Below are 20,094 nucleotides of genomic sequence, written 5' to 3'. Positions count from 1 at the left end.
CCCATCCTCAATCAGCCACACAAATCAGAATTCTCGATCTCTTCCTTACATCATCATGAACACTTTTCTTCTCTTTTGCTTCAGTTCTCACCTTCTAGCCACAAATCCATGACCATACCCAAAACAAGAACATACCTCTATCGAACACAGCTCTGATACCAAATATAAGACTTATATGTGGCTAGATGTATATGTTAAAGTATGAGAAAACACAAACTTTGTTAACGGGGTTCATATAACCTACATTCCCGGGACCAAGTCCAGAATTCATTAGCTAGAAAAGTTGCATCATACAATTGTATTTGATGGGGCAACGCGAACACACCATGTGTGAACCCTAAGGCGCGCACCTCTTTATGAAACACCCTCTTGATATTTATAACCCTAGAATTGACAACTTTCCTATTCTAAACCGGTAAACTAACATATTTAGATAACTCCTAAATAGAACTAATTCTAATTCCATAACTCGATAGGATAAGTATAGCTTGCACCTCAAGCTATCTTCAAGCTTATGTCAACATTTGTTACCGTCCAATATCCATTATATATATTTTACTATTTTTCCTTATATGCACATCTATATATACATTTTTAGAGACATTTATGAAATAAATCCTGAAGTTTACACCTATTTACAAGGAATGTCATTGTCATTATTTTTAAATTTATAAGTTATAAAAAGAAATTTAAAACTAAGATTTTGTGCAGAACAAAAATTCTTAAAATATCTCTTTAATTAATCAGCTATTAATTACAATATCTCATTAAATATTTGTTTTGTAAAATTTCTAAATATTTCCTAAAATATCTCCTTAATTCATTATCTTAGAGCATACAAGAAACTAACTACATTGTAAATCACAAGATCTATTAGACAAAACACCAAGTCAACAATCTTTCTCTACGGGACTGGTTGTAAGACAACACGGGTTCTAATCGATATTACAAAAAATTAAAATATTATTTGTCTCATATTTCAATACAAGTAAACTTTTTATTTTACTACTTTTTTAAACAACACCGATATAGGATATGAATAATCGAACTGATTTAATAAAAATTGGTATTATATAAAATAATTATTAAAGAAATTCCAACAAAATCTGTAAATTCCAAAACATGTGAATTCCTAAAAATAAATATGTTAAAATCTAGTTGCTTACAAATGTATCTTCGGGTTTTAGATTTGACAGCCCGATCGTGTTTTATCGATTACCGTATGGTGCAAAACTAGTATTGAGTTTGTGGATGTTCGTTCATCTTGTGTGAATCCTAAATACCTTCCATATAATATATCCAATCAGAATCGTCTCAAAATATATGCAAATATATATTTTTAATTAAAAATTAAAATTAGTGCAACAACAAAATGATCTAATCATCGAAGATTTTAAATATAGTTTCATAATAAGAAATGAGGCGCTAAAATGGTATATTTTCCGCGAGTACGCATACGGCATACCACCATTGTTTTTATGTCGAAGACTCGCACTTATACTTTTAAAGTTGAATCCATGTTAAGATACGAAAGATCACAAAATTAAAATCTTCGGTCAAACGATCAAACATTATATACTCAATTCCATGTATTGATATAATAAATATCGAATTTCACGATATCAAAAACTGTTTAATGGTGCTTTTACTAATTACTTGAAGGCGAAGAAAGTATATACTTATCTTTGGATGAAGAGTGTATACATACCCACACGTATTACTTTATGTCGCATACAACATGCGATAAGTCGATTAATTGTTCATATTTGGTCGTACGAACGTGCTCGTAATGTTACAATGTTTATTAGTGGATCCAAATCACAAATTTATAAGTAACTTTAGTTTTTCTTTTGTTTTTTTTGATAATCGTATTCTACGACCACGACTTAAGTAAAATGGTATATTTACGTATAAACATGTTAAATAAGAATGTATTTATACATTTTGTTTACTATTTCTAACATATTTGTATGATTATTGTTTAAGGAAGTTTGGGACCCATGATGGTTTATCACACTTTTTGGTCATTAAAAGTAAAAACATATAAAGGCATGCCCAACATTTGGGGACCTAATGTCCAATTTCAATGGGGCAGTAGGAATTACCATATAAATATTTGAAATTTAAATTCTTCTTTAATTTATAGTAATTAATCTTCTGCGTTTTCGGGTTAATAGTAAAAGTTTAGGATGAACGAATATCATTTTTTGATTGGTTTCTTTTCTTTTCAAAGAAACATTACCATGATTAAAAAATGATACATGTACATGAATATACAAAATAGATGTAAACTAAACAAATTATACATATACCTAGTGAAACATAATATGTAATTATATATTTTAAAAATAAACAAAAAGTTGAGGAAGATATATATGTGCTACCGAATCACTTCTAACTTCCGATTACGAAAGAAATTAGATGGAATCATGGAATCATAGAAGAATAAGAATGAACATGTTAAAGAAATAACATTCCTATGTTGCGCCAAAGATTTATTCCTGAATCCATTACATCTTGACTCAATCGTCTCTCTTCTATTTTAAAAATGAGGCGCTAATGTTCGGAAGAGGAAGAGACAAAGCTATGTACTTCGATCATCTAATTAAGAAAAGTCTCACTCCTGCTACATCACATGCGTGACTAGTGTTATTGAATTAGTCATAACTCTAGTGGATCGTGAACAAAGCCGTACTCTTCTCGGATCTAGGGGGAGGAGAAATCAAATTTAAAAATCTTCTGAAATATAGTGTTATTGAATTAGTCATACACAAAAGTATTTTTAAATCTATTTTTATTGAAACATATTAACCAATGGATTTAAACCACTTTGTTGACGAGGTTTAGATGATTTGGTTTGTAAAAAAAACAAAACTTTAAATGTTCTAGTTATTTAGGGAAATTTTATAAGACACCATAACAATTTCTCTTAATTCACTCAAAATCATCAAAACCATCTTAAAACTTAGTAAAATTCATATTAATATTTAAAATTAATAGTTGATCCACTTCTTTGGCTTCCTTGATCATTATCTATCATTCTTCAATATAAATATTTGAAATAAATAAATAATATTTACTCTCTCCGTTTCAAAATATAGGATGTTTTAGTTAAAACACGCATATTAAGAAATAGTTACTTTTAAAAAGTTTAACCAATCATAAACAAGACGGTATAATATAAAATATAAAATTAATCTAAAAGTTGCATAAAAAGTTGTAAACATCCTATATTATGAAACAAAAATACATTTCTAAACATCTTATATTATGAAACAGAAGGAGTATGAGTTAACTTTTGTACTTCGAAAAACTGAATATATGCAGAGTTTGGTGTTAGATTTCAAACATCCATATAGATGAGGTGTATAAATAATTAAAGTTTTGTATCTAAACACCAACCAATCTCCTACAAGACTGTTTCAGTATCAAGCTTGAGTATTCTCCTAGAGGAGGGATTAGCGTCTCGTCGAAAGAGAGTTGTTTCTCGCCGTAAGGTGGCATGTATAATGGTCCATGGTCGTTGTTAACGTTGTGTTATGATGAGCTAGGGCTTTGAGAGAGATATGCTTGGAGAACAAGTTACGGAGCTCGACCTATTCTTCCCCATAGAAGATCCATTATTCTCACAAGACTCATTTGTGTTGCTTGCTATTGATCTGCTTTCTTCTTTGATTGCCCCACTAATTCTTTTTGGTGGCCTTTTCAAGATCGGACATCACTTCTTGAACTTTTTTTTGTTTGCGTTCCACTAATACAAAATACAAACTGTAGGCCCATTATAACGAACCCCAAAATCAACCCTCTTTAGCTAGCCTCCCCATATCTACGGGCGCCAACGCTACTTTGCTATTCTTCTTCATTCTTCAATCAGGGATTTTGAAACTCTAGCTAGGCGATTATTCAACAAAACTACTCTACGTATCCCATTGGTTGTGCATTTTGATTCGGTTTTCAAGCAGTTGTCGTTACATTTGCTATGATTTGTTCGTAATTGTAATCAGATTAGCTACACTGTTTGCTACTTTATTTCTTGACTCTCATCCGTGCAAATGCATATGAAAGAAATCTATTTGAATAATTTGTTAGACGTTAAATTCTTTTTTTTTTAAACACAAAATTGATGCCTAACAATCATCAGTATACTTGGTTATACTTTGGTGAGCAAAAATAAATATTCATCTTTGCCACATCTTGGAGCAAATGGGGATATCACACTTTTTTTTAATATAATTTTTGGGTTTTGCATTTCCATCTATTATTGGTGGTAAAGACTATTGGCCAAACAAACTCGAGATAATATGTGTATATGACAAATTTTGAACCGAATAAATAGCAAAAAAAATATAATATGTGATTAAAGAGAAAGAAAATATCCTATATATGTGATTTAAATCCTATGATATATTTGGTTTGTGATATTTCATTGCTAGATAAGATTTGTAATGTTGTGGGTGTTTTTTTTTCTAAACCAAAAATGAAGAAAGCGCCATGTAAATATGCTATCATGCAGAAATTTCTTGCTTAGAACACTTTGGATTAAAAAAATTTGGAGGCTCCGTATGAGATTATCTGCAACAATTAAACACCAAAACTCCTACATATATTTGGTCAAAAAGCTAAAGTCCACAAGCGTTTCTCACTAGTCCCTACGCTTCTAACACCAATGTAGGGATGGGTGCTTGTATCGTTAACTGACTATTACAGTATTACTAGATGCCCGTTATTAATACATGCCAAATTGAACTCCATGCCTTATAAACACGATTTTACGAAATAGTTTTTATTGCCACATGCATGTTAAGTATATCTGTTTTGTCACAAGTTGCAGTGTAGTTAACCAATTGACATGGTTATAAATTTATAACCATCAACATCAGAGATTACAGACCAGAAGCTTCACTAACACATGGGACCGATAAAACCTAGCTAAAGAACTCAAATGAGGAAAAATCTACAATGATTTTTCCATTTCACACATAAAAGGGATCCAAAATATTTTCACCTTAGTGTAAGCTATTTAAACTGAGTTCTTAGTACTCTTTTAACAATTATGTTTACCGAATGTCACTTTCTTCCTAAAACATCTACAAAAACACCTTATTCCTTGTATATATTCTTATATCTAACTCTGAAATTTTGATTCGAGGATTAAACAATGTCATCGACATTCTAGGCATTCTAATCGTTGTATTGCATGTGCACATATTTCCAGAACCAAATCATTAATCTTAAGACAATTATGAGGTTACAAAGTATTTTCTTAGTATTACCAAAAATATGTCGAAATATATTTTGAACTGAATTTTAGTATTACCAAAGATATGTCGAAATATATTTTGAACTGAATTCTCTTGGAAAGTTGTTTCTTTGTTTACTACTGAAATTAATAGAAGAAGAAAAGTTAGTTTTTGGTGACCGCAATGGGAGTTTGGAAACAGAATTGTTGGAGTGTTGCATGATGGAGTTTAGTACGACACGTTCAATTAAGCATCATATGAAAAAGTTATCAACAATAATACAAAATGAAATGATCAAACTTTTGACTTTTTCCAACATAAACCCAATTCATTGATGCGAAGTTATGCCAAGTTGCCATTTGATGCTCTATATTTTCGATATGTGGTTTATAATCCATTCATGACTTTTGAAAACAATAGACACAATACTGTATATATTCCAATATTTTGACTTTTTTCTCATAATTTAATGTAAAAAAACGAACGATTATTTGATGATAAAAAAAAAATAGTTTACATTAGAAGATGTCAACTTTTTTTTTTAATATAATAAGGGCTTTACTCTTTTTTTTGTCTATTAGGCATTTTATATTATTTTAAAATATGATATATTTTTTTTCATATACTACTTAGTAGTCATGCTATTAAAATCCATAAATTCTAGTGAAATATTTCATTTATAAAGACTCAGCTCACAAATTGTTTTTTTAAATGACCCAACTGAAAATCTATTTTTAATAAGAATGATAAAAATTAAGTATTCGTCAATAAATAGAACCTATTATTGAGAATGACCAAACCAATAATATTAATACGCACATTTATGCAAAGTCGTATTCAAATTATTTTTATATTATGGCTTGCGTAGACCAACATATAAAACCAACCCATGGGAAGTTCTTAATTAATAATTTTTTTTTGTAGACTACTAAAACTAAATATAGTCAATTTTTTTAATAACTAAGTCGTGTCAATCACTATTAATAAAAATAATTTGTGAGTTAGGTCTTTCTATATACATATATATGTACTATTATTTGCACGTTCGATCGTTCTATATAGAATATTAGAAGTAGGTTTGGATCATTCTCAATAAACATAATTTGTAAGTTGGGTTATTCTTAATAATTATAATTAACAAAGGTAAATAATAATTTTTTGACAAAAAAGGCAAATAATATATAAATAAATATAATTTCTAGTAGTCCTAATTAAGGAAGGGAAGCTGCTTCGTCGCTTTGTTTGGAAATCATCCAGAGGTGACGCTAAACATCGCGGTATCACATTCGGAAACTAAATAAGTAAATATCATTTTCAATAGTTGCCCTCCACTCTTTGTTTTTAGGAATCTGGAGAGTGGAGTTCCACACTTCCACAAAAATGTGTTCAACTGAAGATTCATGAAAAAAGATTTGTTAGTGTAATTGAAACGTACACCTATACTAGCCTGATGTTAAAATAACTAACGCCTCGCCAAATAAATTTTCCTGATCCACTTGATATGTTGTTGTTGGAGTGAACCCACGTATTCTGCCCACTAATTAGCCCGACTTATCAATGTGACTTATAGTAATAAATCGGTTCAACAGTCAGGTCGGATCAGACAAGTTCAAATCAGTTGACTGTTGCCAGTGGCCATATACATTTTTTTTTTTATGTTTATGACAACTGCTTGACAATCACACATTGTGAAGAGCGAGAACGAGGGTGGTAACGGTTGTTTAAAGATTTCTTATTTGTTTACTTTATATATTTTAAAACTTTTTTCAGAACTGTAAAATGTAAATTAGCAGAGATAGTCTTATGAATCTTATCTATTTATGGAACATACAAAAGTAAGAAAATTAGCATAATTGAAAAATTCATAATGTTAAAAGCGAGTGTGCTTGTCAGTTGGGATGCCTTCGAAATGGTTAGAAGTGATTGCATAGTATAATTAGAGTAAAAAGAAGATATTATGATACCAAAAAAAAGAAGAAGACTACGATATTAGTTATTCTTCTTTAGAAATTTCTGTTCTTTTTAATATGCACTTAAATGAAATGATGAATAGATGCATTGAGCATTTGGATGTGATTAATTAAATAGACTATTAAATTTATGATGTATTACATCATTGCATAATGTAAGCACTCTATTATAATGAAACACTTAAATATCTTAGTCGTTGGACATAATTGCGTCTTAAATAATACTACCTCCTCGTTCAGTTGTCCCATGATTTCAACCATTAGATTGGAAAGGAATGTCCAAAGATCTGAGCCGTTAACATCAAAATGAGAAATCTATTTAAGAAGATGGCTTCCTTCATTACTTCTCACATCAAAATATTTGAAAATATTTCTTCTTCTATAATATGCCTCCATATATACAGAAGGTTCATAATAATTCTACGAAGCCGGTGCATGTAAACACGATTTCTGGTGGTGAGGGGTGGGATATTGCTTATGGAGAAACTAAGGATATTAATGATTATATCACTTCTGATGTATATTCGGAGATTAATGTAGAAGATGGAGATAATTCTAAAGGATATCGCCTGAGATACAGCTGGCCGAGTCAGATTATTTCTCTTAATGATAATATTGGCCTCAGTGCTGGTGTTGCAGATTCTGAAATTCTTTCATGGAAGGATAAAATATATATCGGTATACATGTTTATGTAAATTCAGTCCAGATACATGCTAAGAATGATTATTTAGGATTACGTCAAGCTGATGAATCTGTAAAATATTATTATTCTATTACTGCAACAATCAAAGAAGGAGGAGGTGTTACACTTGAAGGATTTGAGCCTCAAGGTGGGAAAACTAAAGATGAGGTTGAAAAAGAGGAAGAAGCATCAGCGGAAGATGGCGCAACTCAAAGTACCAGCAAGATTAATTAAGTCTCCTTTTCCCTTTTAGTTCTGTATTCTTGTGCAAATAATAAAGTGGCTTTATGTTCCTACCTTTGAGGGCAAAACCACGTTTTCTTTATGCTTTTGTGTGCTTCCAAGTGTGTAGGAGTTGAGACTCCTTTGTAAATTGAAAATAAAACATTAAATAAAGACTTATTATGTTTGCTTATTGGAAGATTTGTTCTTGTGTTTGTATTGTAGAGTAGATTTCACTAGAAAAGCAAATAAGAAATTTGTTTTACTAACAAAGTTTTTAAAAATTGAGTGAAAGAACCGAGAAAAAAAAACTGATATTGTAACATTCTAGAAAACAATTGGAGATTTTACGCATTTGCTAGCTCTAACGTTTCTGTATTCAATCCGAGTTAAACTCAATTCTGCAGCTTGTCGCTACACGTGTTTTCAGGGTCTTTCGTACTCAAATATATAATGTGCATGGATGTATATAATTTTTGGATGATCGGTTTATACCACACAAAGTCTAGGTCTCTTTAATAAACTACACAAAACTATCCAATTAATCGAGAACGACACCAAAATGAAAATCGATTGTGACATCTCGGTTTCAGAGACTTGTAGAGAGGTTTAAAAGAATTGATTTGGCCAACTATATTATCAAAGTGCACATATCCTTTCGGTTAAGGGTCGTTAGAGAACTTCATAGTTAAGCGTGCTTATGCTAGAGTAGTTTTAGATAAGTGACATTCCGGGAAGTAATTGTCGGAACTGTGCGAGTGAGGACAAAACACAGGGAAAAATCATATGGTGATTTGTAAGGGCGGTAAACAAGTTTTTAAAGCCTCCCAAATATAGCAAACCGGCCGCCGGATATGGATGGGCTCACGGGCATAGTAAGAAGACGTGAGACCCATTAAGAAAAATGGACACATGGATTGAAATTGGATATGAAGCCCACTAAAATGTGGCGGTGGAGGCGTTACATCGAACAATTTTGCATTTAGATTGTGTATGTTTCCATTCAATATGTTTCAAACGTGATTTAAAATCAAAATTTACTAAATCTGACTTCTTTAACTTATAGTACCCTACCCGAGAGACAATGATGAACGACCAATCATTATTTTATTTTATCGGTTTAAACCATCATTATTGATTGGTCGTGTAATACTATTTTCATCTCCTTTCATAAAAACGCACATTGATAAACAAACCATTTACGTTTAGAAAACGTAATAATTTGCTATTTGCAATCTACTGTTTAACCTTGTTCTCGCCATGCCATTTGGTTATTAGATAATGCACATGTTCTCAAGTATAAGTTATAACCTTTATTTGCCAGAGTTGCTTTGGGCCGGGAACAAGAAAATAAAAGCATTAAATCACTTTTTTAAAACTTTTATCTATGTTTGGTCGGAATCTTAATATATAAGTGGTTTACACTGCAAGCTTGATAGAGTAAGTCCTTTAAGGAGCCCTCTCATGAATTAGTGAAAATTTGCCCAACTTAGAGGAAAACCTTGCTTTCCTCCAATCCTTATCAACGGACAACGATCATATTGGTTTTGGATCACTTCTTGACGAAGCCTAAACCTACAATTTAGGTTTTTAATATCTCGAATCTCCAACTAGCTAGTCATAATGTTCATATTGTATATTTTGATTTGAATATGACGAAATATAGTCTTTCTTTGTTAATCTGGAGCAGCCATGACCATGCATGTGGCTGTCCTAGAAATTTACAACTACAGCGAGAGTTTAAAAGAAAAGACTAAACCCCAAACTCTTCGTGAATGAATTAGTCTGCTTTCCAACAAAAAAACTACCTATACACATATCTTGCATGCCAGTTTGTATCCAACTCACCAAAAATCCATCATCGGATACATTTTTCTGACTCTACTTATCTTGCATGCCAGTTTTTTTTTTTTTTTTTTTTTTTTTTTTTTTTTTTTTTTTTTTTTTTTTTTTTTTTTTTTTTTTTTTTTTTTTTTTTTTATGGATCCCATGCTTTTAAACTGTGGATTTCTTAAATTTTAAGAAACATGGATTTTTTTTGTCAGTTAATGAAAAAAAAAACCCTGAATTTGTAAATTTGTTTTAGAGTTAGTTTTTTTTTGACATCCAATTATTTTTTTTTGAAAATCCATATTTCTTCTATAAGAAATGCCACTTTTCACAAAACTTCTTATTAAATAATATATCCTTTGAAATTAATTATACTAATAGGCTGATAATCTACATAATAAAATATATTCATAACAAACACTAGTTATTTTATATTTTTTTAGTATAACCAAAGATATGTCGAATATATTCTGAAGGTTTTTTCTTTTTTAGGAAAAATACTTAGAGGGTTTGAACTCTTTTATCCACCTCCTCTTTTTTCAATCAATCAAAATCTTCTATATAATATTTCATTTAAAATTAAATTATAAGGCAAAATAAATTAAAGAAACAAATTATGTATACTTTTAATTAAATAAAGTTAAATCTTGGCTTGATTTAGATTTTACAATTAAGCAAGATTATATATTGGTTTGAGTTTATAAATAAGAATTAGGGTTTATATTTTACAATTAGAACGAAATTATGTGCCGGTTTGGGTTTACAAATGAGGTAATTAGGATTTAGAATTTTTAATGAAAACAAAATTATATGTCGGTTTGGGTTTACAAATGAGGTGGTTAGAATTCAGATTTTATAATTAGAACGAAATTATATATCGATTTTGGTTTACAAATGAGGTGATTAGAGTTTAAATTTTACCATTGGTATGAAATTATATGACGGTTTGGGTTTACAAATGAGATGATTAGGATTTATATTATACAATTAAAATAAAATTATCTGTCGGTTTGGTTTATAAAAGAACGGTTTGGATTTTTAATTTTACAATGATGTATATAAATTTTGTTTTTTTATTTGATAAAAAAGTGAATAAAAAGGTTGATCCTTAGGAATGAATTCAAATATTATCTTTTATTTATTTAATAATAGAAGAAAGGCAACCATATGGTTCTTTCTCTAACAAGTTCTCTGCCAAAGGTACGTGGAAACAAATCTGCCAACCCTGCTCTCCTGTACTCTGGCACAAGGCCGTTTGGGTTAAGGAGTCTGTTCCACGGTTTTCATTTATCCATTGGTTGGCTGCGAAAACAAGGTTATCGACTCGAGATAGACTGGTGCAATGGGGACTGAATGTCCAAACATCTTGTGTTCTCTGTAACACTGGTCTTGACTCCCATGCTCATTTGTTCTTCGAATGTGAGTTTTCCAGCTCTGTTTGGGTCTCCCTGGCAGAATGTATTTCACCTAATCCCCCAACTACACTAACGGACACCGCCTCCTGGGTATTGACAGTTCAATCTACGCCTCACTTTGCTAGCAAGGTTTTGAAGCTCCTCCTGCAAACCTCTATCTACATGATTTGGAGAGAGAGGAATCGTAGAATATTCTCATTGGAAGTTCGCTCTCTCGCTGCTACTAAAGCTCTCATTGATCGCACTATGCGGAATCGCCTAATCACTTTTCCACCAGAGGATCCGTCGGACGCCCCCTCTCTACTTGGGTTTTATTTTGGTTGTATCTCTGGCCCATTCTAAATGTGGCTTAAGCTCTTGTTTTTATTTGATTGTTCCATTTCTCTTTTCATGGGAGCGGGATTTGTTTTTCGGGTTTCATTGTAAAATGTGAACCTTTTTTGTTTGGTATAATATTTTAACATTACACCAAAAAAAAAAGAAGAAGAAAAGTTAGTTTTGGGTGACTGCAATGGGTATTTAGAAACACTAGGTTAGACCCGTGTGATGCCGCGGGATACTTTTTTATACACTCGGATAAATTTAATTGTATAATTGGTTTAACTCTAATGTATGCTATGGTTTTAAAAAGCTCTAGTGTTTTAACAAGTCTGCAACAAAAGAGAGAAACTTAATTAAAAGCTGTGTACAAAGCAAGAAGCTTCATGAATGTTTACACAACATATTCGATATCCTTTGGAATCATGAGTCAGAGAACACATGTTCTCTTATCATTTAAGAGACTTCTCTTTAAATACAAAATAACAATGTAATTGTAAAAGTGAAATCAAATAATATCATGAGAAGAGCTTCTTTTCCAAGTTTTATTTTCATACTTTTCTACAAGTTTTCACTCAGAACCCTACACAACAATCGATCAAGAGACAAAGGCTGAGAGTAGTAATTGAACAAAACAAAGTTAATATACTTAGGGATTTTCACTTGGGATCGTTTTTGTTTCTTATTACAAAACTGACAAGCTTCTTGTTGTGTTTGTGAACAAGTTTACCAATACAAAACATTGATCAATACACAAATGAATATAAAATCCATGATTCGAATGGCAAAGCATCACAAACAACAATACAACAAACGAAGTTTATTTATACCCATGTTCCACGCTTATTTTTACCAAGATCATAGAAGGTGTTTATTTTTCCTTTGTTGATACACTCCTAATTAAGCTTTCAATCGTACTGCATAAAGTAGCTACCTTCTAATTCAATATATTCACATTACACCTTGTGAAGAAACATAGAAATAAAAACATTATATCAAAGGCAAAAACATTATATCTAAGGCAAAATTAATAGCATATAGCCAATCATCAAACAACAACTACAACAAAACCTTCATTGAGCTATTTACTGATGATGGTCTTAAAGAGTTTGGTCATTGGAAAGCTCACACGAAGACATGGTCTCATCAACGTTTCTAACTACAAATGACTACACTATTTAAAAATAAAATCAACAATCTTACATGATCAAAAGAGATTAAAATCAGAAAACCAACTTAACCCAGTTTGATGCATAGGCGATATCTTCATGAACGATGGCTTTTGTCTACTGATTTTGCTTACCTTAGGAAATTCTCGAATCTCTTCTTCTTCTTTCACGACGAGAAGTCAGAATCGCTAAACCTTTGTCTTGTTAGAGTCAGAAACTTTTTTGAAAAAAAACCACTTAAGCATACAGAGGGGCAAGAGATAGAGCCATGGATAACACAATGGTTTGTTCTTCTTCTTTACCGTGCTTCTGTGGATACATCTCCACCGTTGATCAACTCTTCGTCATCACCAATCGATCAACCTCTGTTTTAAAGAATCACCAAATTTAGGGTTTCCGCTGCGCCACTAGAACTTGATTTTTTCAGTTTCTTATCATCATCCTCTGTTCCTCTTCTTTTTTATTCATGGTTCTGATCCCACACGCGTTGTGTGCTACATAGAACAAAAACATATAGACAAATTTGGTGTAAAACTGAAACCACACTATCAGACAAATTTGTGGCAAAATTTACCATCGCGAAGCTAAATTAACGACAAAAACTGGGATGAATCCACAATAACCTAATGCATCGAAGCAATAAAATCAGAGTCAGAAGTAAAGAAAATCCGAAAACATCATCGAACCCCAAAAAACCAATCTCACAAGGCGAAAACCCCCAAAATCGAACAATCAAAATGCTCAACACTATGAGGGTTGAAATCCTTAAGTCAATCTAATCAACTTCAACCAAGTCAGCACCCATATCTATTGAATCTGCCATCACTAGAGCACAGATCAAGCTTGGATATTTCACAATTTCTTTTCAGTTCTATATATATAGTTTCAAACTCAGAGAAGAACAAAATCTCAACATCAAAAGTCATAATCCAAAAGATAATTGAACATCAAAAAGGTAAAAAAGGAAGAAGAAATCACTAATATACACGTTGGAGGGTTCCATGCTTCGTCGAGCGCCGTTGATCGGAAAACAAAACGGGGACCGGCACACTCCTGTTTGCAGGGAAAAGAACTCGGTGGAGATTCTTAAATTTTCGTTTTCTCGATCCCTAGAAATAAATCATTCTGTCCCTCTTGACAAAATTATAGATGATCTGTATTAAACGTTATAATTTGATTGGTTAACTATTTTTACTGATGTGTTAACTTATGTTTTATTACAAAATCTGATGTATCAGTAACTTATAAAACAAGAAAATTTTATTGTATTGATAATCGTTACTGGGTTACATGATGGAGTTTTAGTACGACACGTTTAAGAATAATATGAAAATAAATATCTGTAATGAAATAATGATCAAACTTTGACTTTTTTCCAACAGAAACCCAATTCATTGATGCGAAGTAATGCCATTTGATGCTCTATATTTTCGATATGTGTTTTATAATTCATTGACTTTTGAATACAGTAGGCACAATATATATTCCTATATTTTGATCTTTGTTTTTTTCTCATAATTTAAAGTAAAAAATAAAGAAGAAATTATTTGATAACAAAATAAATAAAAAAGACATTACATTAGAAGATGTCAATTTCTTTTAATATAATAAGGGGTTTACTCTCTTTTATTGGTCTACTTGACATTCTCTTTTATTTTAAAGTATAATATAATTACTTTATACTTAATAGCCATGCACTCATGCTATGAAAAGTCCATTAATTCTCGTGAAATATTTCATTTAAGAATGACCCAACTGACCAAGTGTTTCTAATAAGAATGATACCAAGAAGTACTCGTCACTTTGACAAAAAAAAAAAAAAAAGTACTCGTCAATAAAAATAAACTATTTGTATTGAGAATGACCAAGCTAATATACATATATTTAATGCAAATTTGTAGTCAAATCATTTTTCATAATTCAAGCATATTATTGTGAGATATTTCAATGGGATCCCTACTTTTTTTTTTCTTTTTCATTTATGTAAATTTAACAAAATATGTATAATTAAATAATAAGTTTGATGAGTACCACCTTTGTAGAAAAAACTTAAAAATAATTATTTTTTCAAAAGATTCAAGTTATTACTTTTTTCCAAGATATCACTACAATGTTTTGAAACAACAGTTTATTTAAATATATTCTTTTATTCTATAGATTTTAATTAGACAAATCGGAGACTTACTGCTGGAATCAAAATCAGACTCAGAGGAATCCATCATTTAATTAGACAAATCAGAGACTTACTGCTGGAATCAAAATCAGACTCAGAAAAAAACAAGAAAGAAAATAGAAGCTTAAGTTGCAGAGCCGTAGAGAATATACTGCACTTGAGCGAAAAACCGCCTAATCCCGGTGCAAGATAACCAAAATAGCTCACTCTAGGATTTATTCTGAATTTAATTGAACTGTGCATTCAATTCAAAAGAGATGAAACTCTCAAACTCAAAATCAGAAATTAGAAGAAAAAGAAGGAGGAGATGAAGAAGTAGAAAAGAGAAAAAGTTCTTTTCTGCATCAATAATCTTTTGTTTCTTTGGAACAAGGATGCTTCTTTGGAACAAGGGTGTGTCTACGACTTGTGTTTTCTGCACCAATACTCTTGACACTCGGGACTACCTTTTCTTCTCTTGTAGTTTTACCTCAGGTGGCTGGGAAAATGTCGCCAAGAAGATCTATGCAACGCGGTTCTCCTTGGATTGGCAAGCTCTAATAATGACAATATTGGGCTCTTAAAATATGGTGTGGAAAGTTTCATTGTCTGCTATGTCTTACAAGCCACAGTGCATGCTCTATGGCGCGAACAAAATCAGAGGAGGTATGGAGAACACCCGACCACCGCAGAGCAGTTGATCACATACATCGATAGACAAGTTCGGGACCAACTCCTCTTGATAACTAAGAGTGGAGACCGACGCTATGATAATGGTCTACAGTTTTGGCTCGCATCAAGATATTAGTTTTCAAAGCTCTCTAAGCTTGTAGTAATTCAGTGACCAAATTGTTGTACAAACGCTATTTTTTCTTTAAATCAAATTTAACATTTTCTTCATATATATATATATATATATTGCTTAGAACTCTTTGCATTAACACTTTTTGGAGGCTCCTGCATGAAATTATCGGCAATAATTAATAAAACACCAAAAAAACAAACACACTATGCTTTTAAATACAATGTAGGGATGGATGCTTGTATCGTTAACTGACTATTACTACATCACATTCTCATTAAATATATGTCAAATTGAACTCCATACCTTATAAACATGTTTTTGCGAAATATTTTTTACAGTCACATATTAAATATGTTTTGTCACAAGGTTCTTGTGTTGTGTAGTTGATCAAATGACATGGTTAATTATAACCGTCAACATTAGAGGTTACATACCAGAAGCTTCACTAACACTTGGCCTAGCTAGCTAAATAACTAAAATGAGCTATTTAAGCAAGTTTCTAGTTCTTTTGAACATTTATGAAAAAAAACTAGGGAAAATAACTAGAATAACCTATATCTTTTAAAAATAACTAGAGTGTTTTTATCCTTTTTAATCTCTATAATACTTTTTATAAGTTTTATCATAAAAAAGTTATTATGAAAATGCCATTAAAAGTTTAATGCCAGCGTGGCAAAAGTTACTATTATTTACCAAAAAACCTTAATTTTGCGAAATTTCAAATAAATCTGTATGACAAATCTTTTACAGATTTTATTTCATAGTTATCGCAGATATGTTTTTTGCAGATTTGTTTTTGATTTGCAGATTTGTTCCACATATTTATTTATGTCACATATTTATTCTACAAATCTGCGACAGATTTGTTTTCGCCACAGATTTGTTCTACAGATTTGTGATTACGTTTTCGCAGATTTATAGGCTGTCGCAGACTTTTTGTCTACCACTGACATATCTTACAGACTTTTATGACGTTACTACAGATTTTCTTTGTCAGACAGATTTGGCTTTACAGACTTGTTTTTTCCTACAGATTTGTTTTCTAACCACATACTTAATGTACAAACTTTTTATGTTAAGTAGCTACTGATTTATTTATAGTGAATACAGACTTCTAATAAATTTGGAAGTGGCCGCAGAGTTGTATTGAGGAAAGATAATTGCTAGATTGACTCTTAATAATCACAGTTTTATTCAATGTTACACCAAACTTATTTTTGTCACAAACTTATTTTTAGAGACTGCAGATTTGTTTGATATAATGGTCGCAGATTTAATCCTTACTAAACTAACTTTTTAGTTGTGGCAGACTTAATCCTACATATTTGTTCAGATCTTTTAACAACTGAACCACCAATTTTTTTCTACAGATTTGTTTTTGTGTTTCGGCAGATTTTGCGGCAGATTAATAAAAATAAATCTGTCACATAATTTATAGAGACACCACAGTTGACTCATTGATATTTGACCCAATCCTTACCTTATCTTCAAAAGTTTCGATTTAGGTAAAATTTTTAGTAACATAGTAATAAATCTCCAATAACATAATAATAAATCTGCAATAACATAAACTTTTTTCAATAATATAATACAAAGTCATGAGCTCTTACTACAAATGTAATTGTAATATCGTTGAGGCAGAGAACTTAGGGTGGATCTAACCCAGTTTCTTTTACCAAAAACGATTGTTGAGTTCTAATATACATATAGGCTTTAAATCGTTACTTATTTTGTACTTACAGTTTAGCTTTTTCAATCGATTTTAGATTTAGCCACTTAACTCTTTTTCCCCTTAAACTTTCATATCTTTCCTCATCACACAATACAACATAATTTTTTTTCCACCTACAATCTTATTACTTTGAATTAAACCAAAACAAGAGACAATTCATAGATATGTGCTTAAGTTACTTAATGCTCTATATTCTTCTTGTAGGCCATTACAAAACTAATCACAACATAAACACATACAAAATCTCATGTAATAATTAAATAACTAGGTAACAATCCGCAATATGTGCGGTATAAATCGATTTTTAAAAAATAATTATAAGTAAAATTATTATTCTAGAACCAAAATTTGTTTGTGTCAAACATAATATGTAACTGAAGTTTTTTATTTATTTATTCAAAGCAGCGTTTTGTCGTGTAAAAAATATGTTTTACCCGTGAAATCTCTAAATGTGTAAGAATACATTTCACCCGTGAATAATGTGAACGTGGTAAAGAAAATATTTATAAAATGTTACAGTTTATGGAAATATATATTTTTTGTGTGCTTTAAAAATCAAATTTTATATTTATGGTTAATTGAGTAACTATAACAATTTTTCATAATCTAATAATCACTCATTTTAAATATATTATAATTTTTTTTGGGTACTAAGTTTATTTATAATGATAAGGGTTATTGTCTCATTCCTTTTTAATAGCACATAGATTAATATAAAATTAGAACATATATTCCTATTCGGTTATCAATATTTCCATTTTTGAATGAATAATCACACTAATTATGTTGAGATTAATTAGGGTCCGTACCTAGATATATATAAATAATCACACATCATGATATCCCCTAATTTGTTGTCATTTTTATATTTATTTATGAATATATATAAATCTATATTTATTGGGAATTAAGTTTTTTTTAATGAGTTGGAGATAATTCAAGGGTAATTTATATTTCTTTTTATTCAATTATAATAACTATTGAAAGCTTGTTATTTAAATTATTATGGTAATAATACTAACATAAAAAATAACATTTTATATGATTTTATTAATAAGTTATATGTTTAATAAGTTATATGTTCTTTATTTTTATTAACTTTATATGTTTTTATAGCCTTTTTAAGTTATTTCTTAAAAATAATATTACTTTGACTTGTATATTTGTAATTAAGTAAATTTTAGTGAAATTTTAACTTAAAATAGTATGTAATTATTTCATTAGTTTTAATATGTTATATTTAAATTTGTGTGAAAATTGATGACATATCTAATTATTATTCAGTTAATTGTTTTAATTTAAACATAATGGCATGTTGATGTAAGTAAGTAGAAAATTTAAGGGTTTTTTTGCTAAATGTGTCTCGAGCTCTCTAACGGCGACACATCAGCTTTTTCAAGAGAGTGCTTCTCTATTAATATATATGGGATACACCACGACCATGAACAAAAGCACATAAACTATGGTTTTGAAGGTTCTTAGGTCTTGCATCTCTTTCACATATAATTTGACAACTACTTGAAGCTCTCCAATATCAAAATCTTGTGCTTTGATGACCAAAAAAAATCTGCAATCAAAATAATGCATGGTATACAACCAACAAACAAATATGCGATGAAGGACAAAAACCTACAATTTATCAAACCTATATCTAAGATAATTCTCTTATAAAAACCTAAAATAAATATGCAACCACTTATAAATAAATCTGTGAAGTAACAAATAAATCTGCGAACAACGAAAAATAAATAGATAATTTGTAATGCCCCGACCGCCACATCTTAGTGGACCCTATGTCCAATCCTAGTCCATGAGCCCACCTTCCTTAATGGGTTTCACGTTCTCTCACTAGGCCCGTGAGCCCATCCATATCCGACGGTCGTTTTGCTACGTCCAGAATGCTTTAAAGACTTGATACCATCTCTACAAATCACCACATGATCTTTCCCTGTGTTTTATCCTCACTCGCACAGTTCCGACAGTCACTTCCCGGAAGGTCACCCATCTTGAGACTACTCCAGCTCAAGCACGCTTAACTCTGGAGTTCTCTCAAGACCTTTGACCGAAAAGATAAGTGCATTTTGGTCACTAAATTTTTTTAAACCTCTCTCCAAGTCTTCAAAACCGGGGTATCACATAATCAAACAACAAACAAATCTTTGAAAGCTAAATCTCAAATCTTAATATAAGCTAATTATTTAACAAAAACCTGTAAATTGTTTACAAACTTGAGCTATTTATCTTACAAACCTTGCAACTTATAACAAAAATCCTGCAATTTATTAAACCTTAACCTTCAAACTAGGGGAGGCCCGTGCTACAGCACGGGATTATATTTTTTGTTAGTTATTTTTTCGTAATTTGTATTTTTTTAATGTAGTTTTCTATTTTGAATTATTTTCTTTGTTTATATAGTGTTTATTTTGTATATTTGGGGTTATACAGTAAATCAGAAATCCTCATAGAGTAAGTAGTTTGCAGAATATAGCTTTTCACGAAAACAAACACACCGCAATATTGGATAGTAGTTTTGTAAAAGGATAGACACTCCGCAATGT

At 30.8% G+C, this 20,094-nt stretch overlaps 1 protein-coding gene across 1 annotated transcript; it reads left to right on the top strand.

Annotated features, from left to right (window-relative positions):
• The first annotated feature begins 7,596 nt into the window (after positions 1 to 7,596).
• LOC147946900 (uncharacterized) lies at positions 7,597 to 8,127 on the top strand. The gene has a single exon (XM_087507285.1). It carries the CDS (start codon positions 7,597 to 7,599, stop codon positions 8,125 to 8,127), a length of 531 nt encoding a protein of 176 aa, XP_087363411.1.
• Positions 8,128 to 20,094: the final 11,967 nt, after the last annotated feature.

Source organism: Camelina sativa, chromosome 3, assembly GCF_030686135.1.
Source record: "Camelina sativa cultivar CO46 ecotype springtype chromosome 3, ASM3068613v1".
Lineage (NCBI taxonomy): Eukaryota > Viridiplantae > Streptophyta > Magnoliopsida > Brassicales > Brassicaceae > Camelina > Camelina sativa.
The sequence above is the reverse complement of the archived record's forward strand: the minus strand, read 5'-3'. Positions and strand labels throughout refer to the sequence as shown.